This window comes from Equus asinus, chromosome 10 (genome assembly GCF_041296235.1).
Source record: "Equus asinus isolate D_3611 breed Donkey chromosome 10, EquAss-T2T_v2, whole genome shotgun sequence".
Taxonomy (NCBI): domain Eukaryota; kingdom Metazoa; phylum Chordata; class Mammalia; order Perissodactyla; family Equidae; genus Equus; species Equus asinus.
Window position 1 is genome coordinate 48881807 of NC_091799.1, and position 24603 is coordinate 48906409.

General features: G+C 42.4%; 1 protein-coding gene across 1 annotated transcript; it reads right to left on the reverse strand.

Moving 5' to 3' along the window:
- Positions 1 to 576: 576 nt before the first annotated feature.
- Positions 577 to 4807, reverse strand: SPATA31G1 (SPATA31 subfamily G member 1). Its single transcript, XM_014866104.3, has 2 exons — positions 4489 to 4807; positions 577 to 4085 (listed from the first exon to the last, which is right to left on the reverse strand). Exons 1-2 carry the CDS (start codon positions 4717 to 4719, stop codon positions 684 to 686), a joined length of 3633 nt encoding a protein of 1210 aa, XP_014721590.2. The 5' UTR covers positions 4720 to 4807; the 3' UTR covers positions 577 to 683.
- Between the last annotated feature and the right edge of the window lie 19796 nt (positions 4808 to 24603).

The following is a 24603-nucleotide window of genomic DNA, read 5'->3' on the forward strand; positions in this document are numbered from 1 at the left end:
ATTTGTTATGGCAGCAGTAGAAAACTAATATCATATCCAACAAATAGTACAGTAGCAAAATGGGTAAAGGATATGAACAGGCAATTATAGAAGAAGAAATCCAGATGGCCACTGAACATATGAAAAGGCACTTGTTTTTGTGCCCTTGGGGATGGATGAGCTGACCCAGGGAGAGGAAGAAGCAAAGGGCTGAGAAGAAATGGCCAGAGAGAGATGTAGAGAACTTGTGGGTCAAGTGGGTGAAGAAGGGGACCATATTTAGGACCAGACAGCTGCCTAGACCCAGACCCCTTGTGTTTATGTGAATGGATGTATTTTTCTTCTGTTCACTTGCTGTAAAGTTTTTCTCAAGGGCAGCATTGCACTATTGGACTGTGCTCCCCTGGCCTTACAGCCTCACCCTGTAGAGTAGGGATGTGTGGACTCGAGGTTGATCATCTGTGAAGTGCTTGAACAGAGAGTTAAGCCTGCAGAATCCTGAGGTCTCTACTTCTGGGACTTGATCCTGAGGGGATATGGCTGTAGCCGAAGTTAATAGAGAACTTACATTTCCAGCACCCCAGACTCCAAAGAAGACATGAGTGGGATGTGTCTAATTCACCTAGTTTATTAGGATTTCCGCTGCTTGTCTCTCCACCCCTTGACTCGTTTGGCTTCAGGTCTTGGGGTACTTGGTGCCAGTATTACCAGCCTTTCTTCTGCTGACTGGATGTGATGGGCAGGGGTCCATGGGTACCCAGAAACTTGGCTAACACCTTTTGGAGACCCCTAGAAAGGGGAGCCTGAGGTGTGGGAGAGGACAGATCCTTCTCCATGTGGGCCCAAGGGCAGTGCTTACAGTGCTGAGGGTTCAGGATGTCACCAGCTCCCAACCCTGGCCCTCGTTGACCCTGGGGACCTACAGCCTTGGAGTGAGACTGCTGGAGGAGAGCAGTGTGTCGAGAGCTCTGGTCCCTGTGCTGAGATCTTTGGGAAAGTCTGCTTACAGAAGCCTCTGCTAATCTGGCCTGGGCTGGGTGGCTCTTCCCTGTAACTGTAGATGACCCCAGTCTTGCATCCCCTCCTCTGTGGCCTCCTGCTTTGGGTTTCCTGGGGCTGTCTCTCTTTTTGGCTGAAGATGGGGCTGAAGCCTTGTCCTGTCTCTTGCCTGAGGCTGGAACCTCAGGGTTTGAGGGCTGTTTCAGGCCTAGGCAGTTCTCACCAGGCTCCATATGAACACATGGCCCCTGGGATGAGACCTGGGCCACCATCTTCGCCTTCATTCTTTCCTCTCTCTGAGACCCTTGTGCTGCCCTGCCAGATCCTTGTAGCTGAGAATGGGAAGAGGAATGGGAATGATAACAGTGGGAGACCTGGACAGGCTGAGTTACTGTGCTCTGAACTTTAGGGGCATGGCAGCTTGAAGAGTGAGGGCACAGCTTGGGAGGATTCCTGCCTTCCTGTAGGGGGCAGGAAGAGAGTGTGCATGTGCCTAAAGTTGTGGAGCTCAAGGCACAGGAGCTGCCAAATGATTGACTTGGGTCAGGGGATCTGGAAGCAAGGCTCTGTTGCAGTTTCTTCAGTCTGAGTTCCAACTCTTTACTCCAGTGCCAGGCCTGGATCCCAGAGAGGGAGGGCACCTCTGGGACAGCCTCTCCCCGGGAGGATGGAGTCTCTGCCTTAGCCCCTAACTGCTCTCCCTTCAGTAGGCCAGTCTTGTTGGGCTCAATCTTCAGAGCTTCAGCTAGGGTGAGAGGCCAGGGTATTGGCTGCAGGGGATCCACTGCTGGAGGGCTGGATTCTTGAGGGATCCCTCTTTGTTGCACATTTCTCCACATGAACTCAAAGTCAATGTATGGATCTGGTAGAGGAGGAGGGAGTGAGCTGGGGTTTGGGGCTGGGAGCTCAGTGGCCCAGCGTTTCTCTCTCTGCTCTGCTGCTTCCTCCTCAGGCTTACAGTTGGGTTGGTCTCCAAGAGGCTCACTTATGTGAGACTTTGACATAGAGTTTGGGGGTGGACTGGGGCCCCACAATGGGGACACAGGAACACAATAGATTTCCTTTTGCTTCATATCCTTTCCAGCAGGCACAGAGTCAGACAGGACTCCCAAGGGACTAGCTCCATCTGGGTCTTGGGGTAAGCTGCAAGCTGAGAGCTCAGAGACCCAGGATTTCTTTCTCTGTTGTATGTCCCTACATCTAGCCTCAGAATCAAACAGGACCCCCACGGGGTTAACTCCAAGAGGCTCCAGTACAAGAGCTGAGGGTGGGCTGAGGGTCAGAGATGAAGGCTCAGAAGCCCAGGAATTCCTGGAATGCTCCACGTCCTTCCCTGCAGCTTCTGATCTAGTGGGGCCTCCCACAGGATTGACTCTGTGGGGTTCTAGAATGGGAGCTAGAGATGGGCTGTGGGCAAGGGATAGAGACTCAGAGGTCCAGAGGTTCTCTCTCTGTCCCATGGTCTCCCACAAAGCTTTAGACTCAGACAAGACTCCCTGTGGGACCATTCCTAGGGACTCCAGCAGAGAGGCCAAGGGAAGTCTGGGAGATGATACTGGGTCTGCAGAGACCCAAAGATTTTCTCTATTCTGCATGCCCTTGCATGGAATTTCAGATCCTTCTGGGACACATGCAGGTCTGGTTCCACAGAGCCCTGGGTTGAGGTCCAAGGCTAGGGGAACAAAGACCCAAGGGTTTCCTGAATTTTCTCTTTGTTCCCACTGGGGCTTGTATCCAGATGGATCTCCCAGCAGACTGCCTACTTGGAATTCTGGCAGGGGGCCTGAGGGAGGGTAGAGGGCTGGCATTGGAGACCCAGAGGCTTGAGGGTTCTCTCTGTGCCCCGTGGTTCCCCAGAAATCCTTAGGTGCAGAAGGTCCTCCTTCAGGGCTGACTTTCTGTGGTTCTGACAGAGAATTTGGGAGTTGGCAGGGAGCTGGCATTGGGGGCTCAAATGCTTGAGGACTCTCTTTATGTCCTCTGGTTCCCCAATGAGTCTTATATTCTTGAGGCTCTGTCATGGGGTCTACAGATTGGCAAGGGACCAGCATTGGAGGCTCAGAGATCTGAGGATTCTCTTTCTGCTTCCTGATTTCCCACAGGGCCTTAGATCCAGTCAGGCCTCCTTTAGGGAAGACTCCCTGGAGTTCTGGCAGGGAGGCTGGTATTGGACTGGGAGCTAGCATTGCTGGCTCAGAGGCTTTGGGGGCCTGAAAACTAGTCATAACTCCCAGAAGGCTAGAGGGATACAGCAGAGAGGCAGAGAGTGAATCTAGAATGTGTTGTTGGAGGCTGGAATCCCATGACACCTTCCACCAGACCTCAGATGAAGGGAAGAACTTGGAGGGTCTGGTTATCTGGAGTTTAGGCTGTGGGTGCAGGGCTTGATCCTCAGAGACCCAAGGGACTTCTCTCTGCCGTGTAAGCTGCTGTGTATGTGCCTCAGTGCGACATAGGACTCCCTTATGGTCCATGGGAAAGGACTTAAGATGGAGGGATAGTGATGGGAGAGGAGGGGAAGATGGAAGGGGAAGTTGCCGAGGATCAGGGGCCATTCCTTCCAGATCTTTCATAGTCTGGACTTCATGGGTAGGAAGCTGGGTTGGGGAGCAATACTGGGCAAGCAACAGGTTGGACCTAGGCAGGAAGGCAAGTTTGTTGAAGAAAACAGAAGGACCAACAGACAACTTCAGGGGAGAGGGGCCACCTGAGCTCAGGAAGATGGCCTCTAAAGACTCGCTGTGCAGAGAGGGGAGACCCCAGAAGACCTGGCTTTTCCTCTGCTGTAGACGACTGCCTGATGCTGTCTTGTGCCTCACGGGCAGGTTGGTCAGGATCTGAAAGGTGGGGAAGGATGTGGAAGGGGTTGGGGTCTGCATGAGTACTTGCTCTGCTGTCCCTATGGCCTTCTGGAGGCCCTCAGAACCACAAGATGGCTGGAATGGGGCTGTGGTGGCTTGCTTTTCAATAGGAGCTTCTTTGGGAAGAGAACATGGCTTCAGTGGATCCAGAGATTCTTCCTCTTCATCTTCCTCTTCCTCCTCCTCCTCTGACTTCTGCTTCCACAGGTGATCAAGGAAAGCCACATGGTACAGAAGCAGTAGGCCCTAAGGAGTGGAGAAAGATACCATCAGGTGTCTTTTTGATGCCTGAAGGCTTTTCAGAGACACAAAGAGTGTTATGAAGCCCTCAGGCTCTGTTCCATATCCAGACTGAACAGTTACTCACCTGGCCCCACATCTGTGGTCAATAGTCACTTACCCATCCGGTGTTAATGGCTAGTATGCATCTACATTTGGAGATCAGCATTCCCTTACATAACTCTACATCTGGGGTTAGTGATCACTCACCTGGCTTCAAATCTAGTGTCAGTGGTTACTCACCCAGCCTCACATTTAAGGCTTATTTATAGTAACTCACTTGGGCCCACATCCATGGCAATGATTCCTCATCTGAACTCACTTGTGCTGTCAATAGTCATTTATCTAGCTGCACATCCACATCACCCACCTTGCCTTGCATCTTGTTCCCAGAGTACCAGAGCTGAAGCTGTTGCCACCTTCCAAACTGCCACCACCTCCGGATCTGCCAAACCGTGAACAAGAATAGTATCACCAGATTCCCTGGACTCTGGAGGCAGCTGCTGCCACAGTGTCTGCAGGTCAGGACATGGATCAGCTGGTCCCAGAGAAGTCCCCTGTCCCCCTCAGCTCCAAGCAGGCCCACTAGCAGCCATTCCATTTTCCTCAGCCTAGCGGCAGTTTACCCTGAGGTCATCACTGCATCACAGAACAAAGAACTCCCATTCCCCACCTGCCTAACAGCCATCTCCCTGAATTTAGGGCCAAAAAATTGCCTCTACCAGACAACTCACACTTCATACAGCAAAACCTACGTGATTCCCTTTTGTCTTGATTGCCAAGGTCAGAATTATTTTCAGGCATTGTGGTTAAGGACATGGATTTTAGCATCAAACTGACTTATTCAAATCCTAGTTCTGCCACTTGTGACTTGTGAAATCTCAGTCAAACTACTTAATCATTCAGTGCCTCTGTTTTCTCATCTGTAAAATGGGGATGATATTATTACTTACCACATAGGATTGTTTGAAAATTAAATGAATAAATTTATATTCTTAGAATAGTATATAGTGTATACTATATTAAAAATTTATTTCTTTTAAGGTTCCTGATTACAAGCTTCATTCCATCTGTTCCCTCTTTTTTTTTGTGAGGAAGATTGGCCCTGAGCTAACATGCGTTGCCAATCTTCCTCTTTTTGCTTGAGGAGGATTGTCTCTGAGCTAGCATCTGTGCCAATCTTCCTCTATTTTGTTTGTGGGATGCTGCTACAGCGTGGTGTGATGAGTAGTTTCTAGGTCTTCGCCCGGGATCTGAACCTGCAAACCCTGGGCTGCCAAAGTGGAGCACTCGAACTTAACCACTATGCCACTTGGCCAGCCATGTTCCCTATTTTTTTTTAAATCTCACATCAGCTGTGAACTGTCTTATTTGACTTCAGGTTGCCTGAGATGTTTTTGGCAAGCATTCATGTTAAGGATGACAATAAACCAAATGTACTTGACCATTTTTCATTTGTTCCTCTTTCCCCTAAAACCACCACTCTCTTCCATGTCAACTCTTCTTTTCAAGGCCAGACTTCAATATGTGCCTTCCCAGAGCAATTTAACATCTCTCTTCTCACCCCACTTAGATCAAATGCCATCTTAGTCTGGTAGAAAGAGCTCTGAGCTGGAATCGAGGAGACTTGAGTTCTCTAGCTCTGTCACTGGTTGGCCATGTGATCTTGGGCAATAAAGTTTTCTCCATTGGTACATGAGTTGGACTAGATTCATTCATTCACTCATTCAACACATATTTATTGAATTTCTACTATGTGATCCAGTAGTGTGCTCAGTCTTGAGGAGACAGAAGTAAGACAGAGTCTCTGAACTAAAGTAGGTCCCATTTCAGTCGGGGAAGCATAGAGATACGCACAGGGTACTATGGGGGCAGAGAAGGATATCTAACCATCCTGGGGAAGGGGGTTGCTTGTCAGGGGGTGTTTCCCAGAAGAGATGATTAAGGCTTTGTTTGAGAAACCAAGAAAACGAGAATGTAGGGAAGGAGAAAAGGACAATCCAGGTAGTAGGAGCAACCTGTGTAAGGTGGTAGGGCAGAGAAAGCATGTCCCATTAGGGAAATTGAAGGTATTTCAGTATGGCTGTAGTATTAGGTGGGGGCTGGGAAGCAGTAGGAGATGGACCTGTAAAGACAAGATCACAGAGGGCCCTGAATGTCAGACTAAGAAGCTGGAAATTTATCTTGAAGGTGATGGGAAATCATCAAAAGGTTTTGAGCAAGGAAGTGACAAGCTCCAGTTTGTGTCTTGGAAAGAACACTCTGGCTATAGTGAGGGCAAAGAGATTGAAGGCAAGAGATTAGGTAGGGAACTCTTACTTTAGGTTAGGGAAAACAAAAGAGGCCTGAACCAAGGCAGTGATGGTGGGAATGGATTCAAGTAGAATTCCAAAGAAATAATTGATTGGACTTAGTTACCAGTGGGATGGGATGGAGGAGAGAGGGAGCTGAGAATGACTCCAGGTTTTCTGACTTGGAAAACTGGGTGTGTATGTTAGCACCATTTTACTGATATAGGGAACACAGACCAGGCAGCCAATTTAGGGTGGGGAGGTGATGTGTTCCATTTTAGACATTTGAATTTTAGGTTCCTGTGACAAGGAGAAACTAGGCAGGAGAGTTAGATACAGGGAACTGAAGCTGGGAGAGCAGTCTATGGGAGAGATGTAAATTTAACAGCCAGCAATATATACATAGCAGCTGAAACCATAAAAGGCTTAAAGATGACCTACTGGTATGTAATATTTGGCCCAGACAATGTGGTCAGCAGTGTTTTTTTAAAAACTTGAATGAGGGGCCACCCTGTGGTCTAGTGGTTAAGTTTGGCGTGTTCTGTTTGGCAGCCTGGGCTTGGTTTCCGATTGTGGACCTACACCACTTGTAGGTGGCCATGCTGTGGGGGTGACCCACATACAAAATAGAGGAAGACTGGCACAGATGTTAGCTCAGGGCAGAAAAAATATAAAAAATAAAAACAAAACAAAAACTTGAATGAGTAGCCAACATTGTAAAATTAGCAGGTTGTACATAATAATCAATATTTTCAGCTTAAAATCTGGCAACACCGGACTCTCATTCCCATTAAGTAAAGACCATTTAGAGCTAAGTAGCAGTGGTTCAGTTTGGAGTAGACATGTGCTCTCCAATTCACTGCAGTTCTCATCACGTTCTCATTGTTAATAGCAAGTCTAAGGGCTAGTTGCTGTTTATCATCATGCCTATGATTTTGTCCACTTGTCCATTTTCAGTCATTTGTATTATCTGCCTGGTATTTGAGTTTTCTCCCTCTGGATAAAGTTGAGTCCTGATGGGAAATAGAGAGGGCAGTACCTAATACCCACACTGTGCTAGTTAATTTACATTTATGGCAGGATAATTTACCAAGTTATTAATCACTGTCTCCTACTCCTTGCCTAAAGAGACACCCAGTAGGATAAAAATGTAACTGCTCTCTTCCAGGAATTCTAGGTTTCTTGTCTCATGGAATTGTTAATGGATTTTGCATTTTCTAGTCCTAAACCAAAGTTTCCAGACACCTGTTCAACAACCTTCTCCAAGCTCTTGTGTGAGAGAGGAATTTAATTTCGCTGGGTGTTCTTGAGGAGAAGAGGAGGAGGTGCTGGGATGAAAGAAGTTGCCCAAGGATAACCATGGGTCCAGGGACTTGAGAAAAGAGACAGAGTGATGGGTTCCATGAGTGACAGGGTCTGTACAGAAGTCCACTAGGAGGCAGCAGGACTTCTGAGGGGACACTAACCATCTAGCACATAGTCTTGGGAATTGCAGCAAAAGATGCTGTTGTGCATACTTGGCAAAGATGCTGTGGACCCACCTGCCTTTGTTTTTTTTTTTTTTTTTTATTGAGTTATTGATAGGTTACAATCTTGTGAAATTTCAGTTGTACATTAATGTTTGTCAGTCATGTTGTAGGTGCACCACTTCACCCTTTGTGCCCACCCCCCATCCCACCTTTCCCCTGGTATCCACTAAACTGTTCTTAGTCCATAATTTTAAATTCCTCATATGAGTGGAGTCATACACAGATTATCCTTCTCTCTCCGGCTTATTTCACTTAACATAATTCTCTCAAGGTCCATCCATGTTATTGCAAATGGAATGATTTTGTTCTGTTTTGCAGCTGAGTAGTATTCCATTGTATATATGTACCACATCTTCTCTATCCATTCGTCTGTTGCTGGACACTTAGGTTGCTTCCACGTCTTGGCTATTGTAAACAGTGCTGCAATAAACATTGGGGTGCATAGGACTTTTGGGATTTCTGACTTCAAGCTCTTTGGATAAATACCCAGTAGTGGGATGGCTGGATCGTATGGTAGTTCTATTTTTAATTTTTTGAGGAATCTCCATACTGTTTTCCATAGTGGCTGCACCAGTTTGCATTCCCACCAGCAGTGTATGAGGGTTCCTTTTTCTCCACACCCTCTCCAACATTTGTTGCTATTAGTTTTAGATATTTTTGTCATTCTAACGGGTGTAAGGTGATATCTTAGTGTAGTTTTGATTTGCATTTCCCTGATGATCAGCAATGATGAGCATCTTTTCATGTGCCTATTGGCCTTCAGTATATCTTCTTTGGAGAAATGTCTGTTCATGTCTCCAGCCCATTTTTTGATTGGGTTGTTTGATGTTTTGTGGTTGAGTTGCTAGAGTTCTTTATATATTAAGGGTATTAAGCCTTTGTCAGATATATGACTTGCAAATATTTTTTCCCAGTTAGTGGGTTGTTTTTTTGTTTCAATCCTGTTTTCATTTGCCTTGAAGAAGCTCTTTAATCTGATGAAGTCCCATTTGTTTATTCTTTCTATTGTTTCCCTTCTCTGAGAAGGCATGGTGTCCAAAAAGATCCTTTTAATACTGATGTCAAAGAGTGTACTGCCTACGTTTTCTTCCAGAAGCCTTATGGTTTCAGGTCTCACCTTTAGGTCTTTGATCCATTTTGAGTTTATTTTGGTGAATGGTGAAAAAGAATGGTCAATTTTCATTCTTTTACATGTGGCTTTCCAGTTTTCCCAGCACCATTTGTTGAAAAGACTTTCTTTTCTCCATTGTATGCCCTCAGCTCCTTTGTCAAAGATAAGGTGTCCATGGACCCACCTGCCTTTGAATGGATTATAGAGGTCTAGATCATGACAGACTCAAGACCTGAGATTCTTTCCTAAATGTTTTTTTTTGGTCAGTGTATATCGTGTTAAAGAGTGAAAAAACTCCCCTAGTCATGATTAATATTGGATGTCTTCCAACTCTAGTAAACGGGAGTTTTGAGCCAGATTTAATTTAATTTAGAAAAAAGTAATGCGATGTTTCTTGCTCCTCAGTGTTGTGGGATGAAGATGTTATATGCTAACATTTATTATTCCACTTAATCTTTACAACTCTTTGAAGTAGGTATTCTTATCTCCTTTCACATAAGGGGAAACTGAGGCACAGTAAAGTTAATATATGTTAACTATATATTTTCTCTCTCTCTATATATATCTCCTAGGAAGCAGAGCCAGGGATTGATAACCCCAATCATTTGGATATATGTGACATAAAATAAAATCCAACAGATGTAAACACAATGGGAATGTACTGATTTATAACTGAACAGTCCAGGAGTAGGACTGGCTTCAGGTAGTAGGACTGACGTAGGCACTCAACTCGATGTCATCAGGATTCAGTTTCTATTTCTTGGCTCTCTGTCTTCTGTGCTGATTTATTCTAAGGTTTTGTGTGGTAGCAGGTTCAAGTGAAGCTGAAAATGTGGTGTTGCTCTGACAATCTTGTGCCTTATGGGTTCCAGTTGGTTGGTTAGGTATCCATCACTGAACTACTCACTGAACTGCTCACAGGGGAATAGAACGCTTCTTTTGACAGGTCTGAGTCACATATACACCCTTGCAGTAAGGAAGTGGAGGCAAGAGCACTCCACCTGCTCGTGCACTGAGACTGAAGAAATGGGTAGTTCCTCCAGAGGACAGTGACATACTTTTTCCAGAAAGATGTATGCGTGCTGGCATCAAAACAAAACGAAATAAAACAAAACAGATGTCCACTAGAGCCCTCTCTAACTACCCCATTCTGGCTTCAGGCCCAGTGCATCGTTACCCTTTTGGGATCTGAGGCTTAAGTTGAAGTGTGAATGCAGATCCTCTGGAGGCTGGGGAAGGGGCTGGATGGGGCCCAGGGCAGAGATTTTGAAGGGGGGAGTCTATGAGAGACTCAGACATCTGTGTGGATAGGCCATTCAATGACCTAGCCTCTCAGTTCCTGGACCTTTTCATCTCAGTCCTTTATCTCTGCTCTCATTCATCTGTGGCCACACCTGAAGCCTCATCATCAGGAACTGCTCTGCCTTCTGAAATAATACAGTCTGGGATCCCACCTTCTGACTTCAACCTCCAGATTTGTCCTAAAGAGGCCAGTTCTTCAACCTTGTCCAGTCCATTGATTCTTCCACTTTTCCCTGTCCATGAGCAACCTGTTGCCTTTATTTTCTCCCTCTCCATGATCGACTTCATGGTCCATCAACATAAATACTTTGCAATTCGTTCTCCTTTCATTTCTACCAAGCAAAATGCCAATTCTGTGCCTCTGCCAGATTTGCCCTCTAGGAAGCAGCTCAACCCTGTTGGAAAAAATCACACTTATGGGTAAGTTCGTGCCAAATGCATGGTCTACCACTAAAGGCCAGCTCCATCAGTACTTGAAAAGCACTTATTCACGCATTCCGTTTATTAAGTGCCTGCTATGTGCTAGGCATTGTTTTAAGTATTTGGGATACATGGGTGATCAAAACAGGCAAAGCTTCCTGCCCATGGAACTTACGTCATTTATTCCTTAGTAAATCCTCCCACCCTACACAAAGTCAATTCTAACCTTCTTCACTTTCCTCCACTTCTCTTTTCCTCGCGCCTAGCAGATGCGGCAGACTTCCACTTTTCAGAGGAGCCAGAAGCCATCAGATGGGGACTTTTCGTTATCAAAAACCACTGCGTGCGACCTCCTTCCTTCCTTCCACAGTTAAAGGTGTCCCCCTGGAGGCCTTCCTCGACCCTCCTAAGCTAAGATGGCGCCCTTATCCTCCCCTCCCCCAGCAGCACTTGCCACGCCAGATTGCACTCACGTCGTCGTTCCCGGAGGGCAGGGATTCAGCCCACTCGCCTCTCGGACCCGGCCCGCGGCGCGGGGTGTGCGGTCAGGGCTCCGCGCGCGCTCCGGGCGGGCCGCTCCGGCCCGGCGCCCCAGCGCCGTCTCCTCAGGCTTCCCTGGTGGCTGCCTCGCGGGGCCTCCCCTCAGGACGCCGAAGTTAGCCCCCTCCGCTGCCCGAGACCAGCGCTGGGCCCTGCGGCTCACAGCCGAGGTTCGCGCGGGCCCTTCCGCGGCGGGACTCGCCGGCTTCGGCCACGGGGCCTCCGGCTGGGGCGCCTGCGCCCGGGACCGGCCGCGCAGCCTCCGAGCGTCGACCTGCGGCCGCGGCCCCGGCCTCCGAAGCCGCCGCCCTCGCCGGCCGCTCTTCTCCTTGTGCCGCGCCTCCCCGCCGGCCTCCCCTCCCCAGGGCCCCCTCCGTCGGGTCGCCGAGTTAAGGGCCCAGGCCGGCAACCCCGCTCCCGTCCGCGCGCGGGCTGGGCAGGGCCTGTCCACCGCCCCTGGGCGGCCCAGGGGCCCGCAAGTGCCGGGACTGGTCGACGGACAGTGAGCCTCGCGGAAGCGCCGCTCCGGCGGCTCAGGTTCTCAGCTCTGCGGGCAGGGCCGGCATCCGCAGAGGGAGGGGCCCGCGGCCCCAGGGAAGCTGCTCCATGGGACACGACGGGGCCGCGGGCGGCCGTGCGGCGGCGGCGGCAGCCCACGCAGGCCCTCAGCGCGGCCGCAGCTCCGGAGGCCCGCAGGCGGGCGGCCCCGGGCACGGGCGGCGGCCGGCTCCTCCCAGGGCGGGAGGGCCGAGCAGCTGGGCGGGTCCCGGGCTTGCACCTTCCCGCCTTTCCTGAGGGAGCGCCGTGTCCAGGCCTTGCGAGGGCCTGGCTGTGTCCCGCCGGAGGTGGGAGGAAATGTTGCTTTTCTTTTAAAACAGTTTTTCCCCTTATGATAGTATTATATACTGAATTTCGAAGACAGGAAGACAGGGCCACCTTTTCTTAGGATATCGATCTCTTACTCATGGCTCCCTATTTTTTTTTTTTTCCTTTGGTGAGGAAGATTGTCCCTGAGCTAACATCTGTTGCCAATCTTCCTCTTTTTGCTTGAGGAAGATTGTCCCTGAGCTAGCATCTGTGCCAATCTTTCTCTATTTTGTATGTGGGACACTGTCACAGCATGGCTTGATGGGTAATGTAGGTCTGTGCCTGGGATCCGAACCTGTGAACCCCAGGCTGCCAAAGTGGAGTGTGCAAACCCAACCACTACACCACCAGGCTGGCCCCTACTTTTTAAAAAATATATTTTTAAAAATTGAGATATAATTCCCATTCCATAGAATTCACCTCTTTGAAGTGTACAATTCGGTAGTTTTAGGTATTCCTAAGGTTGTGCAATCATCACCACTATCTAATTTCAAAACATTTTAATCATCTCAACAAGAGAAGTACCCATTATCATACTTCTCATTCCTGCCTTCCCCCAGCCCTTGGCAACCGCTAATCTGCTTTCTTTCTGTATGTATTTGCCTGTTCTGGTTAGCTCGTATAAATGGAATCATTCAATATATGTGACTTCTTTACATAGCATAAGATTTTAAAATTTTATCCATATGGTAGCATATATCAGTACTTCATTCCTTTTTATGGCTGAATAATATTCCATTGTATGGAAACACCACATTTGGTTTTTCCATTCATCAGTTGGTGGACATTTCAATTGTTTCCATCTTTTGGTTATTATGATTAATTCTGTTTATAAACATTCATGTATAAGTTTTTGTGGGAATATATGTTTTCATTTTTCTTGGGTATATACTTTGGAGTGAAATTGTTGGGTCATATGATAATTCTATGTTTAACTTTTTGAGGAACCCAAAACTATTTTCCAAAGTAGCCACACCATTTTACATTACTCAGCAATGTACAAGGGTTACCTAATGATCGATGACATTGAGATCTTCTCAGGTGCTTGTTGGCTAATTATATATCTTATACTTTGGTAAAATTTATATTCATGTCCATTGCCTATTTTAAAATTGGGTAGATTATCTTTTTGTTGTTGAGTTTTAAGAGTTTAAAAAATGTATTCTGGACACTTATAAATATATGATTTGCAAATATTTTCTCCCATTCTATGTTATCTTTTCACTCTCTCAATAGTGTCCTTTGAAGCACAAAAGTTTTTAATTTTGATAAAGTCTAATTTACCTAATTTTTCTTTGGTTGCTCTCACATTTGGCATCATATCTAAGAATCCATTGCCTAATCCCAGATCATGAAGATTTACCCCTGTGTTTTCTTCTAAGAGTTTTTTTTTTTTTTTAAAGGTTGGCACCTGGGCTAACAACTGTTGTCAATCTTTTTTTTTTCTGCTTTATCTCCCAAACCCCCTCCCCCCTGCACACAGTTGTATATCTTAGTGGCAGGTCCTTCTAGTTGTGGGATGTGGGACGCCGCTTCACCGTGGCCTGACGAGCGGTGCCATGTCCGCGCCCAGGACCCGAACCCTGGGCCGCCTCAGCGGAGCGCGCCAACTTAACCACTCGGCCGCGGAGCCGGCCCCTCTTCTAAGAGTTTTATGGTTTTATAAAGCTCTTATATTTAGGTCTTTGATCCATTTTTATGTCATTTTTAAAAACGAATCAATTTTTATTGAGATATAATTGACATATAGCATTGTATTAGCTTTAGGCCTAGACTTCATGTTTGTTTTGTGATAAAATACGCATAACATAATATTTATCATTTTAACCATTTGTAAGTGTAAAATTCAGATTCAGGCATTAGATACATTCAAAATGTTGTGTAATCATCACCACTATCTATACCTAAAACTTTTTCATTATCCCCAATGTAAACTCCGTGCCCATTAAATAAGAACTCCATCCTCCCTCCCTCCCCCAGCAACTGGTAACCTCTATTCTACTTTCTGTTCCTATGAATTTGCTTATTCTGGATACCTATCTAAGTAGATTCATGCAATATTTGCCCAATTGTGTGCCTGGCTAATTTAAGTTAGCATAATGTTTCTAAGGTTCATCCATGTAGCATATATAAAAAATTTCATTTCTTTTTATGGCTGATGGGTTTCATTGTATGTATTTACTATATTTTGCTTATTCATTTATCTGTTGATGGAAACGGGCTATTTGCACCTTTTGGCTATTGTGAATAATGCTGCCATGAACATTGGTGTGCAAATAGGTGTTCAAGTCCCTGCTTTCAATTCATTTTGAATTGAAGCTGCACTATTTACGTTCCTACCAGCGATACAAGAGGGTTCCAATTTCCCCACATCCTCATGAACACTTCTTATTTCCTGTTTTTTTTTTTTAAGTTATACCTATCCTACTAGGTGAAAGGGTATCTCATTGTAGTTTTGATTTGCATTTCCCTCAGCTAACAAAGCTGAGCATGTTTTCATGTGCATATTGGCTATTTGTTCAGGGCTCCTTGAAATTCCATGTTATTCTGAGGATGGCTTTTCCATTTCTGCAAAAAAGAGTGGGAATTTTGATAGAGACCATGTTGAATCTGCAGGTCACTTTCGGTAATGCTGACATCTTAAAAATGTTAAGACTTCCTATCCATGGACATGGGATATTGTTCCATTTATTTAGCTCTTCTTTAATTTCATTCAACAACGTTTTGTATTTTTCAGCATACGAGTCCTTTCCTTGGGTAGATTTATTCCCAAGTATTTTATACTTTTATATAGTATTGTAAATGGAATTGCTTTCTTAATTTCGTTTTTGGATAATTCATTTGTGGTACATAGAGAAACACAACAATTCTTGTGTGTTGATCTTGTACCTTGCAACTTTGTTGAATTCATTTGTTAGTTCCACTAGCTTTCTTGTGGGTTCTTTGGAATTTTCTACATATAGGATTATGTCAACTGTGAGTAGATATGGTTTCACCTTTTTCTTTCCAATTTGGGTGGCTTCTATTTCTTTTTCTTCCCTGATGGCTCTGGCTAGATCTTCCAGTACCATGTTGAATAGCAGTGGTGAAGGTGGGCATCTTTGTCTTGTTCCTGATCTTGTATTGGTCAGGGTTCTCCAGAAAACAGAACCAGTAGGATATATATATATATATATATATATATATATATGTGTGTGTGTGTGTGTGTGTGTGTATGTGTGTGTGTGTATAAAACAAACCAATAAGATATGTATAAAATAAAGAGATTTATTATAAGGAATTGGCTCACAATTATGGAGGCTGGCAAATCTGAAGATCTGTTGGGTGAGTCGGCAAACTGGAGATCTAGAAGAGCTGATGGTTTAGTTTCAGTCTGAGTCCAAAGGGCTGAGAACCAGGAATGCCAGTGATATAGTTCTACTCCAAAGGCTTGCAGATTCGAGATCCAGGAGTAGCTGATGTTTCAGTTCAAGTCCGAAGGCAGGAGAAAGGTTGATGTTCCAGTTCAAAGGCTGTCAGGCAGGAAGAATTTCCTCTTATTCTGAGCAGGGTCAGCCCTTTTGTTCTATCCAGGCCTTCAACTGATTGAATGAGGCCCACCCTCATTAGAGAGGGAAATCTACTTCACTCATTCTACTGATTTAAATGTTAATCTCATCCAAAAACATACCCTCATAGAAACACCTGGAATAATGTTTGACCAAATATCTAGGCACCCTCTGGCTCAGTCATATTGACGTAGGAAATTAACCATCATGGTGTTTTTCAAGGAATTTTTCCCTTTCTTCTAGGTTATCTAGTTTGTTGATGTACAATTGTTCATAGTGTTCTATTATAATCCTTTTTATCCTTATAAGGTTGGTAGTATTGTCTCCACTCTGATTTCTGATGTTAGTAATTTGTCTTTTCTTTTTTTTTCTTAGTTAATCTAGCTAAAGGTTTGTCAATTTTTTCCACCTTTACAAACAACCAACTTTTGGTTTTATTGATTTTTTTTCTATATTCTATTTTATTAATTTCTGATCTAGTCTTTATTATTTCCTTCCTTCTGTTTACTTTGGGTTACTTTGCTCTTTTTCTAGTTTCTAAGGTATGAAGGTTGTTGATTTAAGTTTTTTTTTTTAAAATGTAGGCGTTTATAGCTATAAATTTCCCTATGAGCACTGCTTTCATTGCCTCTGATAAGTTTTGGTATGTTGTATTTTTGTTTTTGTTTTTGTTTTGTTGTTGTTGTTGTTTTTAAATATTTTATTTTTCCTTTTTCTCCCCAAAGCCCCCCGGCACATAGTTGTGTATTTTCAGTTGTGGTTCCTTCTAGTTGTGGCATGTGGGACACTGCCTCAGCATGGCTTGATGAGTGGTGCCATGTCCGTGCCCAGGATTCAAACTGGTGAAACCCTGGGCCACCAAAGTGGAGCACATGAACTTAACCACTCAGCCATGGGGCCAGTCCCTGTATTTTTGTTTTCACTTGTCTATAAGTATTTTCTAATTTCTCTTGGTATTTTTTTCTTTGATCTATTGGTTATTTAAGTGTATGTTGTTTAATTTCTACATATTTGTGAATTTCCAACTTCCCTTTTTTCCCCAAATTCCCTTTTAATAATGATTTTTTTCATTTCATTGTCATCACAGAATATACTTTGTATGATTTCAATCCTTTCAAGTTTATTAATACTTTTTTAGGGCTTAATATGTGGTCTAATTTGGAGATGTCCCATGTGTACTTGAAAAGAATGTGTATTTTACTGTTATTGGATGGAGTTCTCTAGATGTCTGTTAGGTCTACTTGATTTATAGTGTTGTTCAAATCTCCTGTTTCCTTGTTAATATTCAGCCTAGTTGTTCTATACATTACTGAAAGTGAGGTATTGAAATCTCCTGTTATTATTGTTGCATTTCCTATTTCTCCCTTCAATTGTGTCAGTATTTGCTTCATGTATTTGGGGTTTTGTTGTTAGGTACATATATGTTTATAATTGCTATAGCTTCTTAATGGATTGACTCTTATCATTATAAAATGTTCTTTTTTTTGTCTCGTAACGATTTTTCTTTTAAAATCTTATTTTGTCTGATATTGGTATAGCCACTCTAGAACTTTCTTTTGGTTACTATTTGCACAGTATACCTGTTTTAGTCCTTTTACTTTTAACTTATTTATGTCTTCGAATACAAAGTATGTTTCTTGTAGACAGCATAAAGTTGGATGCTTTAAATCCATTTTTCCAATCTCTGCCTTTTAATTGGAGAGTTTAATCCATTCATATTTAATGTAATTATTGATACAGTAGGATTTATGCCTACTATTTTACTGTTACTTTTTTATATTTCTTATGTAGTTTTTATAGTATTTTTTTAAAAAAATTAAAAATTTTTCCTTCATCTCTCCAAAGCCCCCCAGTACATAGTTGCATATCTTAGTTGTGGGTCCCTCTAGTTGTGGCATGTGGGACACCGCCTCAGCATGGCTTGATGAGTGGTGCTAGGTCTGTGCCCAGGATTTGAACTGACAAAACCCTGGGCCACTGAAGCAGAGTGTGTGAACTTAACCATTCAGCCATGGGGCCAGCCCCCTTATGTATTTTTGACATACAATTTTATATTAGTTTCAGGTGTACAACATAGTGATTCAGCATTTATATACGTTATGAAATGATCACCATGGTAAGTCTAGTAACCATCTGTCACCATACAAAGTTATTACAGTATTATTGACTATATTCTCTATATTGTACATTATGTGCCTGTGATTTATTTATTTTATAACTGGAAGTTTGTACACTTTAATCCCTTTCACCTGTTTCCCCCATCCTCCCAGCCCCCTCCTCTCTGGCAACCACCAGTTTGTTTTTTGTATCTATGAGTTTGTTTCTGTTTTGTTTTGTTTGTTTTGTTTGTTTTGTTTTGTTTTTTAGATTCCATATATAAGTGAAATCATATGGCATTAGTCTTTCTCTGTCTAACTTGTTTTACTTAGCATAATACCCTCTAGGGCCATCCATGTGGTCGCACATGGCAAGATTTCATTCTTTGTTATGGCTGAGTAATATTCCATTGTATTTATATACCACATCATCTTTATCTGTTCATCTATTGATGGACACTTAATTTGCTTCCATATCTTGGCTAATGTAAATAATGCTGCAATGAACATAGAGGTGCATACAGTCATGCATTGCTTAATGGTGGGGATATGTTCTGAGAAATGCATTGGTAGGCAATTTTGTCATTGTGTGAACATCAGAGTGCTCTGAAGGGGAACAAAATTTGCCACCCCAAAATGTGTCTCTCTAATGTGAGAATTATTTTAAGCTGATTATTTTTAAGAAACAAAAGATTCAGAAAGTTTTTCTTCTTAAATCCCCCTTAGCTGCCTAAAATAATTCAGATAAAAAGACCTGTTGCAGGAAGTGAGCTATCATCTTAGCATAACATGAACTAGGTGGTAGACAGGGAGGAACCTAGAAAAGCCTGATTATTGGGCTCCCCTCTGTGTTCTTCTGTTTCTGTGTGGTCAAACACTTTTTTTCCCTATGTATGCTCCTTTTGGCATACCTGTGAATTGCCTTCCTTCTCTTTGAAGTCCCTGACTCGCCCTATCCCCAACATCTTCTTTTGTCTTCAGCTGAGGATGGTATTTAAGGTGAGAGCTTTGGCCATTTGGGGAGTTACTCAGTTGTCCTGAGTTTCTCCCATATATACAAGTTATTAAACTTTTGTTTGTTTTTCTGTTAATCTGTCTCATGTCAATTTAATTCTTAAACCAGCCAGGAGAACCGAGACAGGTAGAGGAAAATTTCTTTCTCCTCTGTGGTACCTACATAAAGCCAAATGGTATAGCCTAGTACACACATAGGCTATATGGTACTAATCTTACAAGACCACCATCATATATGCGGTATGTTGTTGACCGAATGTCATTATGCGGCACATGACTGTATATCTTTTTGAATTAGTGTTTTTGTTTTCTTTGGATAAGTACCCAGAAGGAATTATTGGATTGTATGGTAGTTCTATTTTTAACTTTTTGAGGAACCGTCACACTGTTTTCCATAGTGGCTGCCCCAATTTACATTCTCACCAACAGTGTATGAGGATTCCCCTTTCTCCACATCCTTGCCAACACTTTTATTTATTGTCCTTTTGATAATAGCCATTCTGACAAGCGTGAGGTGATATTGTGATTTTGATTTGCATTTCCCTGATGAGTACTGACGTTGAGCATCTTTTCATGTGTCTGTTTGCCATCTGTATATCTTCTTTGGAAAAATGTCTATGCAGGTCCTCTGCCCATTTTTTAATCAGATTTTTTTTTTTTTTTGCTATTGAGTTCTTTACATATTTTGGATATTAACCCTTTATTGGATATGTCATTTGCAAATATTTTCTCCCATTCAGTAGGTTGCCTTTTCATTTTTCTTATGGTTTCCTTCACTGTGCAAAAGCATTTTAGCTTATTTTTGCTTTTGCCTGAGGAGATAGGTCCATAAAAATATTGCTAAGACCAATGTCAAAGAGCTGACTGCCTACGTTTTCTTTTAGGAGTTTTATGGTTTCAGGTCTTACAGTTAAGTCTTTAATACATTCTGAGTTTATTTTTGTATGTGGTGTAAGAAAGTGGTCCAGCTTCATTCTTTTGCGTGTAGCTGTCCAGTTTTCCCAGCACCCTTTACTGAAGAGACTGTCTTTCCCCCATTGTATGTTTTTGCCTCCTTTGTCTTACATGAATTAACCTTATACATGTGGATTTATTTCTGGGCTTTCTATTCTGTCCCATTGATCTATGTGTCTGTTTTTGTGACACTACCATGCAGTTTTGATTAGTATAGCTTTGTACTATAGTTTGAAATTGGGGAGCATGATACCTCCAGCTTTGGCACTTTGTCATTTCTTTTACTATATCTTTGAGTTATTTTCATAGTGATTGCCTTGGGGACTGTAATTATCATAACTTATCTTAATTAATTTACTCTAATAAACCTTGTCTTTATCTTATTTTATTTTATCTTTATCTTAATACATCTTACTTTATGATGGTCTAGTTTGGACTAGTACCAATGCAATTTCAATAGTCTATGAAAACTTTGCTCCTATATAGCTCCATTTCCTTCCCCCTCCTTTGTGTTCTCATGGGCGTACAAATTACCTCTTTATACATTGTTTGCCCGTCAACACATATTTATCATTATTTCTTTATGCAGGCATCTTTTTTTTAAATTAAGATTATGATAGTTTACAACCTTGTGAAATTTCAGTTGTACATTATTGTTAGTCATGTTGTGGGTACACCACTTCACCCTTTGTGCCCTCCCCCCACCTCCCCTTTCCCCTGGTAACCACCGATCAGTTCTCCTTGTCTATGTGTTAACTTCCACCTATGAGTGGAGTCATACAGAGTTCGTCTTTCTCTGTCTGGCTTATTTCACTTAACATAATACCTTCAAGGTCCACCCACGGTATTGTGAATGGGACGATTTTGTCCTTTTTATGGCTGAGTAGTATTCCATTGTGTATATATGCCATATCTTCTGTATCCGATCATCAGTTGCTGGGCATTTAGGTTGGTTCCACGTGTTGGCTATTGTAAATAATGCTGCGATGAACATAGGGGTGCGTGGAACTCTTGGAATTGGTGATTTCAGGTTCTTAGGATAGATACCCAGTAGTGGGATGGCTGGGTCATAAGGTATTTCTATTTTTAAGTTTTTGAGAAATCTCCATACTGTTTTCCATAGTGGCTGCACCAGTTTGCATTCCCACCAACAGTGTATGAGGGTTCCTTTTTCTCCATAACTCTCCAACATTTGTCACTTTTTATTTTGGATATTTTTGCCATTCTAACGGGTGTAAGGTCATATCTTAGTGTAGTTTTGATTTGCATTTCCCTGATGATTAGTGATGATGAGCATCTTTTCATGTGTCTATTGGCCATCCGTATATCTTCTTTGGAGAAATGTCTGTTCATGTCCCCTGCCCATTTTTTGATCGGGTTGTTTGATCTTTTGTTGTTGAGCTGTGTGAGTTCTTTATATATTATGGAGATTAACCCTTTGTCAGATAAGTAACTTGTAAATATTTTTCCCCAATTAGTGGGCTGTTTTTTTGTTTCAATCCTGTTTTCCCTTGCCTTGAAGAAGCTCTTTAGTCTGATGAAGTCCGGTTTGTTTATTCTTTCTATTGTTTCCCTTGTCTGAGAAGACATGGTGTCCAAAAAGATCCTTTTGAAACTGATGTCAAAGAGTGTACTGCCTATATTCTCTTCTAGAAGACGTATTGTTTCAGGCCTAATTTTTAGGTCTTTGATTCATTTTTTTATTTTTGTGAATGGTGAAAAAGAACGGTCAATTTTCATTCTTTTACATGTGGCTGTCCAGTTTTCCCAGCACCATTTGTTGAAGAGACTTTCTTTTCTCCCTTGTAGGCCCTCAGCTCCTTTGTCGAAGATTAGCTGTCCATAGATGTGTGGTTTTGTTTCTTGGCTTTCAATTCTGTTCCATTGATCTGTGCACCTGTTTTTGTACCAGTACCATGCTGTTTTGATTACTGTAGCTTTGTAGTGTGTTTTGAAATCAGGAATTGTGGTGCCTCCGGCTTTGTTCTTCTTTCTCAGGATTGCTTTAGAAATTCGGGGTCTTTTGTTGCCCCATATGAATTTCAGGATTCTTTGTTCAATTTCTGTAGAGAATGTCATTGGGATTCTGATTGGGATAGCGTTGAATCTGTAGATTGCTTTAGGTAGTATGGACATTTTAACTATGTTTATTCTTCCAGTCCACGTGCATGGAATGTCTTTCCATCTCTTTATGTCGTCATCAATTTCTTTCAAGAAAGTCTTGTAGTTTTCGTTGTATAGATCTTTCACTTCCTTGGTTAAATTTATCCCAAGGTATTTTATTCTTTTCGTTGCGTTTGTGAATGGGATTGAGTTTTTGAGTTCTTTTCCTGTTAGTTCATTGTTAGCATATAGAAATGCTACTGATTTATGTATGTTGATTTTATACCCTGAAACTTTGCTGTAGCTGTTGATTGTTTCTAATAGTTTTCCTATGGATTCTTTGGGGTTTTATATATATATAAGATCATGTCGTCTGCAAACAGCGAGAGTTTTACTTCTTCAGTGCCTATTTGGATTCCTTTTATTTCTTTTTCCTGCTGAATTGCTCTGGCCAACACCTGCAGTACTATGTTGAATAGGAGTGGTGAAAGTGGGCACCCTTGTCTTGTTCCTGTTCTCAGAGGGATGGCTTTCAGTTTTTCTCCGTTGAGTATCATGTTGGCTGTGGGTTTGTCATATATGGCCTTTGTTATGTTGAGGTACTTTCCTTCTATACCCATTTTATTGAGGGTTTTTATCATAAATGGATGTTGGAGCTTGTCGAATGCTTTCTCTGCATCTGTTGAGATGATCATGTGGTTTTTGTTTCTCATTTTGTTAGTTTAGTGTATCACATTGATTGACTTGCGGATGTTGAACCATCCCTGTGTCCCTGGTATAAATCCCACTTGATCATGGTGTATAATCTTTTTGATGTATTGCTGTATTCGGTTTGCCAGAATTTTGTTGAGGACTTTTGCATCTATGTTCATCAGTGATATTGGCCTGTAGTTTTCCTTCTTTGTGTTGTCCTTGTCAGGTTTGGGGATCAGAGTGATGTTTGCTTCATAGAATGTGTTAGGGAGTCCTCCATATTTCTCAATTTTCTGGAATAGTTTGAGAAGGATAGGTATTAAATCTTCTTTGAATGTTTGGTAGAATTCTCCAGAGAAGCCGTCTGGTCCTGGACTCTTATTTTTGGGGAGGTTTTTGATTACTGTTTCTATTTCTTTACTTGTGATTGGTTTATTCAGCTTCTCTATTTCTCTCTGATTCAGTTTGGGGAGGTTGTAAGAGTCTAGGAATTTATCCATTTCTTCTAGGTTGTTCAATTTGTTGGCATATAGTTTTTCATAGTATTCTCTTATGATCTCTTGTATTTCTTTGGTATCCATTGTGATTTCTCTTCTCTCATTCCTAATTTTATTTATTTGAGATTTCTCTCTTCTTTTCTTAGTGAGTCTGGCTGAGGGTTTGTCAATTTTGTTAATTTTTTTGAAGAACCATCTCTGTTTCATTGAGCCTTTCTACTGTCTTCCTTGTTTCAATATTGTTTATTTCTGCTCTAATTTCTATTATTTCCCTCCTTTTACTGACTTTGGGCTTTGTTTGTTCTTCTTTTTCTAATTCTGTTAGGTGTCATTTGAGGTTGATTATGTGAGATTTTTCTTGTTTATTGAGGTGAGCCTGTATTGCAATGAATTTCCCTCTTAGGACTGCTTTTGCTGCATCCCAAATGAGTTGGTATGGCGTGTTTTTATTTTCATTTGTCTCCAGATAATATTTGATTTCTTCTTTAATTTCTTCAATAATCCGTTGTTTGTTCAGTAGCATGTTGTTTAGTCTCCACATTTTTGCCTCTTTCCCAGCTTTATTCTTGTAGTTGATTTCTAGTTTCATAGCATTATGATCTGAAAAGATGCTCGATATTATTTCAACCCTGTTGAATTTATTGATGCTTGCTTTGTTTCCCAAGATAAGGTCTGTCCTTGGGAATGTTCCATGAGCACTTGAGAAGAATGTGTAACGTGCTGTTTTTGGATGAAGTGTTCTATATATATCTATTAAGTCCATCTGGTCTAATTTTTCATTTAATTCTATAATTTCCTCGTTGATTTTCTGTCTGGATGATCTATCCATTGGTGTTAATGGGGTGTTGAGATCCCCTAGTATTATTGCATTATTTTCGATGTCTCCTTTTAGTTCTGTTAAGAGTTGCTTTACAAATTTTGGTGCTCCTGTGTTGGGTGTGTATATATTTATAAGTGTTATGTCATCTTGGTGGAGTGTCCCTTTTATCATTATATACTATCCCTCTGTGTCTTTCTTTATCTGATTTGCTTTGAAGTCTACTTTGTCTGATATTAGTATAGCGACACCTGCTTTCTTTTGTTCATTATTAGCTTGGAGTATTGTCTTCCATCCCCTCACTCTGAGTCTGTGTTTGTCTTTGGGGCTGAGGTGTGTGTCCTGGAGGCAGCATATTGTTGGGTCTTGTTCTTTGATCCATCCTGCCACTCTGTGTCTTTTGATTGGAGAGTTCAATCCATTTACATTTAGAGTGAATATTGAAATGTGGGGGCCTACCACTGCCATTTTATCTCTTGCTTTCTGGTTCTCTTGCATTTCCTTTGTTTCTCGTCCCATGATTTTTGGATTAGTAATTCAGGTATGTAAATTTCTGTATTGGGTTTCTTCTTCTTTGTAATTTGTGTCTTTATTCTTGTTATTTGTTTAGTGGTTACCAGGTGGTTTGTATAAAACATCTCATAGATGAGATAGTCCATTTTCTGATAGCCTCTTATTTCCGTGAATTAAAACCTTCCATCCC

Bases quoted from the DNA above. Each gene is read 5' to 3' on its own strand.
- SPATA31G1 (XM_014866104.3), bottom strand. From the start codon at position 4,719: ATGGAATGGCTGCTAGTGGGCCTGCTTGGAGCTGAGGGGGACAGGGGA. The intron at 4,086-4,488 runs GTGGGTGATGTG...TCCACTCCTTAG, and splicing joins GGAACAAGATGCAAGGCAAG to GGCCTACTGCTTCTGTACCA.